The sequence below is a fragment of the Gadus macrocephalus genome, chromosome 9, assembly GCF_031168955.1.
Source record: "Gadus macrocephalus chromosome 9, ASM3116895v1".
Classification (NCBI taxonomy): Eukaryota; Metazoa; Chordata; class Actinopteri; order Gadiformes; family Gadidae; genus Gadus; species Gadus macrocephalus.
Window position 1 is genome coordinate 1,640,388 of NC_082390.1, and position 12,501 is coordinate 1,652,888.

Below are 12,501 nucleotides of genomic sequence, written 5' to 3' on the forward strand. Positions count from 1 at the left end.
TTGATTTGACCAGTTCCAATCAGATTTCAAAGTGATGAAAATGTCTTTGAACGACCTATTTGCATGATTTAATACAATCACATGAGGCCCACTGCTTATACCGATTTCTCTGGTGATAATTCCCACGATGGATTGTATTGTCATGCCCTGATAACCAAACCATGTCCTCTGATAAACAACAAGCTGTACAGCTCTATTGGACCTAGGCCATTGATTGAAAAAAAAAAAAAAAAAGATTGATTCAGGTCGATAGCAGCAAACCTTGAACTGGTTTGATATTGATTTGTCGTTGATTTGTTGTTGAAACTGGTCTACAGCAGAAAAGCAAATGGCCAGTCATGATTGAAATGTCTAAGAATGGAAGCCAACTCACGTCATTCATTTATGGAGTTGGAACAGGGGAGGGCTTGACATGTGGTTAAGAACAGGGAGGGAACATTGGAACACACAAGGCTGTCCAGATTCTATTGCTGGCCTGGCGCGAGTCAGCAGGCACACACCACATCTGCAGGGTCAGCCAACCCACAAACCCCCTCACTGGCTCTGAGTGTGAGAGATGGAGAGAGAGAGAGAGAGAGAGAGAGAGAGAGAGAGAGAGAGAGAGAGAGAGAGAGAGAGAGAGAGAGAGAGAGAGAGAACTAGTTAGAGAATTAGCTGGAGAGAGAGAACGAAAGATATGAGAAAATAAATTATGGAACGAAAGAGAATGAGAGAGATAGAGAGAGAAAGAAGGAAAAAGGAGTGAGAAAGACAGAAATCCTTGAGCAGTCGAGAGAGTAAGCCAAGAAACCCAGGGTTATATAAGGACAGGAGTGCTTCATGGGAGAAAATAAGTGGGTAAGAAATGCTGGAATGCAGGTCACTCTCTGTGGTGCTCGGAAAAGCACATATCGCTGGGCTGACGTCCTGTCCAGGCAGCACGCCTCCCATGACCGTGGAGTTCAGAGCGTCAGTGGAAGAAAACAAACCAAGAGTGGGGAAAATGGGACTAGAGTTTGTTTCATCTCTTCGGACATGTGTATTATGTTTGTGTGAAAATGTGGGGGTGTTTATGTGAGCGTGTGTGTGTGTGTGTGTCTGTGTCTGAGTAAGTGTGTGTGCTTGTATGTGTGTGTGTGCGCGTGCGTGTGAGTGTCTGAGTAAGTGTGTGTGTGTGAGTGGAAAGTGCTATGCTGACGTAAGTCTTCTAACAGTTTCCATATAGGACTGAGATCAGGCGCCAGGCAGGCTCTCAGCAGGGCTCCGTCTGGTAGCCATCAACCACACGCACACACACACACACACACACATTAACACAACGGTGCTCATCTGTTGAAAAGATGCACATTTAAATGAAATATGCACAGGACATTACGGAAAAGCCCACACACACACACACACACACACACACACACACACACACACACACACACACACACACACACACACACACACACACACACACACACACACACACACACACACACACACACACACACACACACACACACGTCCCCCCAAGGCTGTACAGGTATAGCGTAGCCTTGTTTGATAGTAGGCTACTACATCTTAAAGTCACCCTTGGGTGTTAGAGTCTCCCTTTCATCACTGACCCCCTCGACTCCTGCATCCAACCAGCTCTGTTCTTCTGTCCGGCCCGTCGTCTGTTCCCTGCCTTGACTGCCTCTCTTTGTCTTTACTTAGTTTTACCGACTACTGAGTTTCCTTTGTCCTTTTTGTATTTTATTGTGGTTTTGAACTGATTGTGCATTGTGCTTTGAGCTGGTGAAATAACCGTATTTGAATTGCGATCATTATACCGGTAGTTACATTACACATTAAGGCATACACAAAATTAGTGGAGATTCCAGGATAGACTTACCCCCCCCCCCCCCACCCCCCCCCATAGTCATAAAAAACAGAGCATGAATACTGCAGGGGTCGGGCTTTGCCAAGGTATCGATGAAACGATGAGGTTAGCATCGGAGGCAGCAGAACAATGAATCGGATCAGAGGGCTGAGCGGGACGCCGGTAACACAATACCCACACAGGAGACCGGCAGCGCACTGCAGCACACAGAGGACAGCCAGGTAGCTGGTCACATGACCTACTGTACACTCCCACACACTACGATGAAACGTACCGAGGGCACCTTCAAAGGCTACATACACGCACACACACACACACATACACACAGACAAACATACACACACACACATACACGCACACACAAACACACACACACACACACACACACATACACGCACACACAAACACAAAAAAACACACACACACACACACAGACAAACACACACACACACACACAGACAAACCCCCCCCCCACACACACAAAAACACACACACACACACAAACACAAAAAAACACACACACACACACACACATACACACGCACACACACACATCTTTAGCAGGGATTATCCCCCTTGATCCATGGATAAAAATACTGTGGTTTTGTCGGCAGAGAGAATGGAAGCAGAGGTGAGTCCGTTCTGTGTTCCATTACCAGCGTGGAATTCCCTCGGTGGCCATTAAACATCAATTCAGGCTTCCCACTCGCACATGCTCACACACTCGCGCATGCACACACACACACACACACACACACACACACACAAGCACTATTGGAGCTCAGCTGGTTACATGGGCCATGCCATTATCTCGGCCGTCTCCTTGTATTTTGTAACGTTCATTAAGAACGCCTGTGTACAGCACAACAAACCCAAAAGGCCCAAGGCACTCTGGTTCACAGTGTGTCTGTATCTGCGTGTGTGTGTGTGTGCGTGTGCGTGCACACAGAGTGCTCCCATGTCCTCCCGTACAGCCCCCAAAGCGCATCATAGAGGGAGGGGTAGTGTGTTCTCAGCGCGGTGCCCTGTTTGCACCGCAGACGTGCATCGTTTATAAAATGGAAGACAGAGTTGGATTCATTAAACAAGGTGAACTTCCTCTTCCTCATTGACGTCATGAAACCCCGTCTGGCTGTGCAGCCAGAGAGCCACTAGGCCGGGATGGCCCTGGTTCTCTCCCTGCTCTTCACTTCTCTCGCTTGCAAGAGTGACTTGACTTTCCCCCACACAATGGAGCACTGGTGTGTCACCTGAGCTCTGCGTCAATGGGATAGAGGTACACACAGGCACACACTGAGCACACTCACGCACGCACGCATGCACACAAACTCCCACCTCATCTCACTCTCATCCCTTGAAGATAAGCACTGTTCAAACACATCACATCACCGGGCAAACAGCACACCCATAACGTTCCCCTCTCCCAGCTCCCTCTCTCTCTCTCTCCCAGCTCTCTCTCTCTCTCTCTCTCTCTCTCTCTCCCTCTCTCTCTCTCTCTCCCAGCTCGCTCTCCCAGCTCGCTCTCTCTCTCTCTCTCTCTCTCCCTCTCTCTCTCTCTCTCCCAGCGCGCTCTCTCTCGCTCTCTCCCAGCTCCCTCCCTCTCCCAGCTCTCTCTCCCTCTCTCCCAGCGCGCTCTCTCTCTCTCTCCCAGCTCCCTCCCTCTCCCTCTCTCTCTCTCTCTCTCAACAAGGCAACAAAGAAGCATTATATTATATACCTCCGATCTTTGGGTCGGAGGTTAACCGAGGCCAACGATACAGGTGTGATCGAGGAGGGGATGTTTATGTGAACATCGTTGGTTGTGTGGTTAGTGAGTATCAGTCTGATCTGGGAAAAGGACAGGAAGGATCTAATGCACTGCCACAAAGGAATGCTTGAAAAAAATCGCGTTTTTATTTTTCGATTTTTTTCTTAAAAACGAATACGATGGTCTTCCCCTTGGACCAGCGTGAGCCGTGAGCCTCCGCTGATTTAAAGGCACCCAGTGCAACTTTATGTAAACATTCAATGAAAAATAAACATTCAATTTCTAGTCTTTTTTACACGTAGTAAGTTTCAATAACTCCATACCATTACATATCGACATTCAAGGAGCAAAGATGAGACGTCGTTGTGTGGTGAGAACTGATAGAAAATCGTAAACAACAACAATCGCCGGTGGGGAGAAGCCATTTTTCCATTGACTGGAAGCCTGCTTTATTTATTGTAGGTTACAAAAAATAAAGAAAATGGCGGCATTGTTGTTGTTATCGATTTTGTATCAGTTCTCACCACACAACGACGTCTCATCTTTGCTGCTTAAATGTCGGTATGTAATGGTATGGAGTTATTGAAACTTACTACGTGTAAAAAAGACTAGAAATTGAATGTTTATTTTTAAGCCTCGAAAGTTGCACTGGGTGCCTTTAAGTTTCGATGCGTCGGCGCCGTCATGATGACACACAGCTCATAGCTGTGGTCGAAATCGTTCCCTATCACGGATATAGTGCACTATATAGGGTGCTCGCTATTTTGTAGTGTTGTTCGAATTCTCACTGGTTAATTTCATGCCCTATATAGTGCACTTAAAATACCCAAAATGTGAGTGTACATATGATGTTCCCTACGTCTTACTCCCATATACCACAATGCAATGCGATCGTGTTTTTCCGGAGGAGAAGAAGAAGCTCAATAACCGCAAGTGGCGAAAACGAATACATTTAATGATGGAGTCTCCGGCTTTCGTTTAGAAATATCAACAATTTATTTGGGATTTAACAAGAAAATGAAACATTCAAAATTAATAAGAAAAATTTAACATTCAACATCAATACAACCTCCAGCTTTCCTCTTGAGTGCCCGGTTTGTTTACATGATCTGGGCGCATCTGTCTGCGTCACACAAATACCCGGCGCATTTACTGACGCAAATGACGTTTAGAAATGTTCAGCGTAGTGTCCGAATTCTCGTTTGTTCGTTCCCTATGTAGTGCACTATATCATAAACACTATAGGGAATAGTGAGTGAGTGAATAGGGAACGATTTCGAACACAGCTCATGTACCACAGCTGTGACCCGGAAATGGTGCAGCGGGGTGTGATGTCAGTTCGCCGTGCGAGCAGACCGGTAGGTTTCGAGCCCCTCCCCTCTCCTCTCGCAGCAGTGAGTGAATACGGCAGGTCAGCGCTACATAGTATGTTTTCCACCGGTACCAGTTAATTTCAATTACAATTTGCGGGGCTTTTTAAGTTGAAAAAATAGCTACCACAGCGCTTTAAAAAAAATAATAATAAAAAAAAAAAATTAAAAATTAATTATTTAAATATAATTATCGCCTTTTTATCGGCTACTTGAGACGATCGACGATGGAATCCATCTACCGTCGATAGTATCGACTATCAGCCCATCCCTAGTGTATTGGCTACGATCTTCGTGAGCACCAAAAATAAGTAAATAGCAACATGGACACAGTATATAAACCTTTCAAGTATAAAGGTCTCCAACAGCTGTCCAACCACCACCTCCTGATAGAGAGCATGTCCCCCTGAAAAGTAAAGTTATGCTTTAAATGACTTCATAGCCTAATACAAATCCATGTTACAGTACTGTTTAGCAGTGTACTATGGTAGTGTAAATTATTGTGAAGATGTAGCCATCTCCTCCCGTAAGTGCAGTACCTGAAGACAAAGTAATGTGTATGACCTATGATGCATGTTAATTGTAGCCTCCAGTAAGGATGACTAAATTATTAAAAGCCTTATATTTCATGCTACACATCTGATTGAGATTTGAAAGAACTCGCCTCACTGAAATCATATTGCTTTTGAGGGTAGAATACATTGCGTACTGAAATTAACATACAAATGAGTTAGTTGTTTTGCAAACTAGTCATCGGTCATCATTTCTGAAAATAATGCATCTCACCATCAGCATAAACACCCCACAGCTGTTGCTCTGATACTGGTGAGGTGCGTCCTGTGGTGGTAAAAGGGGAACGTGATTTGTCAATGATTCTTATTAGTATATAATGCCTATAAACTATAAAGTGATATCCACCCTCATTTTGTAGCTACATACAAAAAGTGCACAATGCACTTTCAACAAGCATTTAGCAGCAACCAGGGCCCATCAGCGTCACATAGGAACACTTCATTAAATCATAATAAACAATCTAGAGGCCTGCCTGTCTACCAGTGAATGCTACTCTACGAGATGCAATGAATCGTGCGCCAGCCACACGTTTTACCTCGTCAGCCAAGTAAAGTCCCTTCCATGGTCCATTGGACAAAGCATGTGCCAGGGTACTGAAAAGGTTTGGAAGACGTGTAAGTTGCAATTCATATGCATCATCATCAACACGCATTCAGTACACACTACGCTTCGATTTCACCCAAGGGTGAATTAAAAGTACATGTTTTCCTAAACGTTGGTCATCAACGAGGTAATAAAGTAGTAACTAATGCCACGTTTCCACTGCAGGGTGCGGAACGGATCGGATCGCAAAGGTGCGGGTCGGGTCGCGTTTCCACCGCCAAAAGTGGGCGTGACCCGGACTTTGCCGTACCCGTTCCGGCCCCGTTCTCGGGACTCCTCCGTTGGGGTACCTCAAACGAGACGAGACGAGACGCCTGAAAGGGTCCCGTGAAATTCTAGCTACACCCCCCCTCCGTTGATTGGTCGACAGAATCAGCACTTCCGGGTGACGCGGGGATAAAAACAAACGAACAGTAGCCTCGAGGTATTATTCTTTACAATTAACTTGTCGCGTAAAACGCTTGCTTGGGCGAACAAGGAGGTGGAGACGTTCGTCTGCATTCTTGAGGAGGAAGACGTTTTTTACGATGTTTACGTAGCTGCCGCGGCGATCGACATCCGGCCTACCACAAAGGGTACTGTCGGCAGTGGAAACGCGACCTCGGAACTGAGCTGGGCTATACCGCCCCCTCCCTACCGCACCTTTGCGATCCGATCCGTTCCGCACCCTGCAGTGGAAATGCGGCATTAGGGCACATCTGTCATCTGTTTTTCAGAGTGCTAACGATCTTTATTCATTCGTTGCGCCGCGACCGAACTGACAGAATTCTCTGATATGCCATGCATGTAAACATACTAGTTAGTTTAGACATACTAGTACGTTTACATGCACAGTTTAATCCGATGCGTGTGTCACCACAACGAAGCAGAGTGGCCGCGATTTCATGCCTCTTACCATGCCAGCTGACACCTTAACATCCAACTTAACAATGTACTTTGATAATGTTAACCTCACAGTAAAATAATCGGCAAAGCCTTCGCTGCGAACTTTACCCTCTACCTACAAACCGTCTTAAACGTTGCTGATTTCTGAATAGTATTATGCAACGTTTATGGACGATAGCATAGCATTCGCTGCTACCGAACCATGCTTGTCACGAGTATTTATATCGGATTCGAATTCGGATACAACGATACCACAGCTAAATCAGTGATTTAAATGAGAATACTTCACAGCCAATGTTGTCAAATAAACAATATCATACTTACTGACATAATCTCTCATCATAACCCTTTCGTTTTTCTGGAAAGTTACTACGAGGTAAAACCGCCAAAAAAGGAAGGGTAGCATACCCAGCATGCCTTGCGAAACTCACTCACCTCTTCTTGATTGATCGATGAAACGCTACAGGAACGCCTGATGGGCGTTTTTGTGTCATGACGGGAACGCCCGATGGGCGTTTTTGTGTCATGACGGGAACGCCCAAGCCTGCAGCTGGACCCTTCTCAGCTGCATCATGGTGACAACATCTACCCGGAAATACAATGTATAACGTTTATAACTATTAATATTAACTCATGTCGTAATGCTACGACATGTTTGTTATCATTGTTAGAAGTGTCACTATCCAGCCCAAATATGTGTCCCTATAGTACCCTTTGTTCCAACCATGATAGCCGAGTTCAGGACTATGTTTATAGCAACACGACTGCAGTCAGTGCTGTCCAAATGTTACATTTAATTCTGTGCAAAGGCTGTGCTTTCTGATCAGATGGAAATCTATAACTCTTTCTCATTAAATGATAAAGAATCAATAAGGTTGCAGCAGACGTGTGTAGATTGCTTGAGAGTGAATTTGTTCATTTAAAGGCACCCAGTGCAACTTTCGAGGCTTAATAATAAACATTCAATTTCTTGTCTTTTTTACACGTAGTAAGTTTCAATTTTTTACACGTAGTAAGTTGAAACTTACTACGTGTAAAAAAGACTAGAAATTGAATGTTTATTTTTCATTGAATGTTTACATAAAGTTGCACTGGGTGCCTTTAAAAGAGTTGAAGAATGGCAGCGCTCACACAAGCTCAGGAACCCCCAGACAAGAAAAACCCCAACACAAATACACCACAGAAGAAGAAGAAGATTAAGAAGACGAAAGAGAGAGAATAAGAAGAAGAAGCATAGGGGTGGTCATCTTTTGTCATGTCTGTATTTTCTCGCATTTTCACAAAACATGTACAGGGGAGGAAAAAGCCTTTCTTGAGATCCTGAGGTATTTCGCGTCAAGCAGCCTAAGGTTTAAGGATTTTCTTTTTAAAAAGTCACCTAAATTCATTATCATGTCCTTAGATACATTGCTATTTACACAACATAGTAATAATAATATAATAATCATAATAATAATAAAAACATCAATACCAACAATTTTAGCAATTGGGACAGCCTGCATCGTTTTATTACATGTCTTAAATAATCATAACATCTTCAAAATATACTAAGCACTGACAGGAGAGGCTGCTTGAACCTTCAGCCTTATGGGGGTGTGGGGGGGTCATGGGTCAACAAAACACAGGATATTGATGTGCAGTCTGCAGACTACAGGAGTCCACGGGTAGAGATCGAAGGGTATAGTTCATCAGTAGGGGATAGTGAGGGGAAAAAGACATACATTATACATTATAAATAAATAACATCTCACACCAGGAGAGTGCCTTACTACCAACTTGGGATACACATGTTCCCTTCATAAAAAAAGAAGGAAGGAAATAGTTTCCATTTTGCTGTGTGTGTGTGTGTCTGTCTCTGTCTGTGTCTGTGTGACTGTATGTGTGTGTGTTTCAAAAGAAACCAAAGCTTTGGATGGTGAGTAAAACAAAGAGCTGAGCTGATGGACCCACGGGGTGCTCTGGTTTGGCTTACTGCAGGAGCACCCGAGGGCGATGCACGCGTAGAGCCACGCACGACGGACCTGTGACGCTGTGCGGTGCTGACCGGGTGCAAACGGTGGAAGGATGGACCAGGTCGCATGTCGGGAGTTGAACATCGTTTTTTCTTAGCCATGACGGACCCAAGAGCAATGAGTGTCTTTTCCAATGGCGGTAACGCAGACATTATCTCGTCTGGCTTCATGACAGGGTTTGTTATAATGCGTGTGTGTGGTTTGAGTGTGTGATCATAAATACAATACAGCAAATAATACTAACATCAACAATGATAACAACAATAAATCATCAAAAAGAAAAAAAAGTCCACAAAACATTATATTATTCTCATTGCCAGAATGAACAGATACAATAAATTAAAACCATAAGTGAAAAAAGTCCTTTAAAGTCGCTATAGGTTCATTTTGTATATTTATATATATTATTTGTCGGTCTGTAGTCAGATTCAGGAGCATGCTCACTTGTGATCTGGAGCAGAGAAGTAGAAGGAAGAGGGGGGGGTGGGGGGGGTGTACATAGGATTCATGGAGCGATACATGCGCATACACAACTTCACGATGCTGAAGAGTCATTAAACCTAAGCCCCCCCCCCCCCCCCCCCCCCCCCCTGCAAAAATGGCAATACATCTTACAGTCCGAACCGCACTAAAATACAGACATGATCCGAGAAGTCATGTCGTCCGTTCAAAATAAAACTGAAACAGGCTGTGCTTTAAATGGAAAGGGGTGCAACCTCACCGGAGGGTCCGTTCGCTGACAGCTCTGAGAACACCAGGGATCCTTCATTCGTGTGTTTTGGTCCCGCCTCGTGTCGGCTACACCGCGGACCAGAAGGGAGGATTGTTTGTCCGTTTTTTGTGCAGTGGTGTTACAAACAGGGCTCCACCGGCGTCCTTGTTCAATGTTCCTGGACGTGGACAGTGTTCAGAAGCATGTGTAGCAGGCTAGCACAGTCATGCTTATGGGGGGGGGGGGGGGGGGTGGGGAGCTTTGAGGTGAAGCTGTAGGAAAGAAACAAAGGGGCTCATGTTGGAAGCTGTTCATCATCGTTTAAGCACAATACGTCTGACCGTAGACCACCTTTGTGGGGTGGTCTCCAGTGGGGGTATCACAGTCCGTCTGTCTGTCTGTCTGCGTGTCAATGAAAGCAGACGCCAGCGGCCGTTTGGCTGGCAGGCTGTCGTTGATGATTCACCCACGGCTCTTTGCGCGTCTCCCCCCCTGCAGGAGTCCTGTACACCTCGGGTTAGAGTTAGGGTTAGGGTTAGCTAGCCCCACCCTACACTAACTGTACACCCCCCCCCTCGCCCCCCCTAGCCCCCTGTGTTCGTCCTCCCCTCCCTACTCCTCTTCTAACCACCTCCAAGCTTTTCTGCGAGGGCGACCTCTGCCGTCCGGGCCCGCTGTCTGTCAGGACACCTCGATGATCTCCATGCTCCCGGAGAAGCTCGACTGCTTCCCGATCTTCCCCAGCTCCTCCCGGGACCGCGTGTCGGAGATCCGCCCGTCCTCGAACTCCATCTGGCAGCTGCGGCGCTTGAACTGCTTCTCCGCCGTCGGGCCGCTGCAGCCGGACGCCGGCGTGCCGTTGGACACGGCCGCCGCCGCCGCCGCCGCCGCCGGGCTGCGGCGCTCCCGCTGCGGCGGCGATTTGTCCAGCAGGCGGATCCCGCCCTCGCTGCAGCCGAAGGCCACGTAGGCCGAGCTGCTGCCGAACTTCACGGAGGACGACGGCGCGGACGACGGCTCTCTGCCGTTCTCCTGCCCCGCTCCCCCTCCCCCTCCTCCCCCCTCCCCCTCCTCCCCCTCCCCCTCCCCCTCCTCCCCCTCCTCCTCCTCCTCCTCCTCCTCCTCCTCCTCCCAGCTCCATCCCGCCCTCGCCGCCCTCCTCCGCTCCGAAGGCCCAGGGTGCGTCTGCGGTGGGCGTGACGGGCGTGGTTGCCTGGACGGTGTCGCGGTGCTTGGTCCACATGGCCCCCGCGGCGGCGCTGGGGGGCCCCGGGCAGCGGCAGCAGCAGGGAGCCCTTGAGGGGGTCGTCCAGGGCGGGGCTCCGCTGGCCCGGGGGCTGGGCGGGGGGGTGGGAGTGGACCGGGGAGGTGTTGGTGCTGCTGCCCGAGCTGCTGTGCTTGGCTTTCCTCCGGGGCCGGGACGCCGCCGAGGAGCCCGCCGACCGCGCCGGCCCCCCCTCCGCCGCGCCGGGGCCCAGGCCGCCGACGCTGCCCCCGCAGGCCGGGGACGGGAAGGGCGACTCCAGGTACCCGGGGCTGTCCGGGACGCCGGGCGAGAACTGCGGACAGACGCCGGCGGAGGAGCCCGTCCCGGGGCTGTCCAGCTTGCACAGCTTCGGGACGTCCTCCGGGTGCGCGGGCACCAGCCGCTGGTTGTGGGGGCCGCTCGGGGCGTACACCGACTTGATGTCCAGGGAGAAGGAGCGCTTCAGCCGGTTGGTGTCCAGGATCCTCTCGGCGGAGAGGTGCAGCCCGTTGAAGCCGTGCCGCAGGGAGGCGGGCGAGGGCAGCTCGGGCTCCGCCGAGGAGGCCAGCTCCCCGCCGTCCCCCGTCCAGCCGTTGAGCTCGGCCGGCGGCGGCGGCGGCGGCGGGCCCCGGCCCTCCGAGCCCCGGGCGTCGGCCCCGGAGACCAAGGCCTGCAGCAGCCGCAGGCCCTTCTCGAACTCCAGGAGCTGGCCCAGGAAGTTGAAGTTGGGGGATATGGAGGGCCGCCTGTCCTTCACAAACCTGGGACGGGACCACGACGGGGGGACGACTTTTTAGCAGCAGTTCAAAAAAGTATTAAAAAAGGCAGTCGCACACATAGAAGCTGGAGGGTGTTATGTGATACTTTTCCTGTTGATTTAATATTCTCCAGGAAAGCACACACACACACGTGTGTGTGTGTGTGTGTGTGTGTGTGTGTGTGTGTGTGTGTGTGTGTGTGTGTGTGTGTGTGTGTGTGTGTGTGTGTGTGTGTGTGTGTGTGTGTGTGTGTGTGTGTGTGTGCGTGCGTGCGTGTGTGTGTGTGTGTGCTGTGTGAGTGTTGGATCTGAATGACCCAGTATAGCGGTATACGTTGCCTTTATTGGTATCCGCTTAAAACATGTGATTTCTCACGACTGGGGGCAGTGTGTGTGTGTTGAGAGAGGGCGGCCGGTGGGCCAGTGGGCGTTACCTGTAGGCATCGTCCGATGACAGGCCCATTGTCTTCATGATGTACGCGATGGCGATGGTGGCTGAGCGAGAGATCCCAGCGAGACAGTGCACAATGACTCTGCAGTTTGACACCTTTGCTTTGTCTGAAACGGAGGAAGGGAACACACAGCGGTGAGCACCCACGTACACACACACGTACACACACACGTACACAAACGTACACACACGTACACACAACACAACAACCCCATGCCCGCCTGGACAGGGCTGTGCGTTGAGACGACTAACGGCCTGCAGACATCAAAGCGCCGCTGGCTGGAGGCCTGACTAAG

The 12,501-nt window shown here is 49.0% G+C and overlaps 1 protein-coding gene across 1 annotated transcript in view; it reads right to left on the reverse strand.

Annotated features, from left to right (window-relative positions):
* Window positions 1–8,270: 8,270 nt before the first annotated feature.
* Window positions 8,271–12,501, reverse strand: part of dusp8a (dual specificity phosphatase 8a) — a 5,135-nt gene continuing 904 nt past the window's right edge. The window contains 4 exon segments of the mRNA XM_060061546.1: window positions 8,271–10,779; window positions 10,874–11,015; window positions 11,017–11,758; window positions 12,189–12,470. Coding sequence (XP_059917529.1) covers window positions 10,433–10,779; window positions 10,874–11,015; window positions 11,017–11,758; window positions 12,189–12,470 — 1,513 coding nt within the window. The 3' untranslated portion in view covers window positions 8,271–10,432.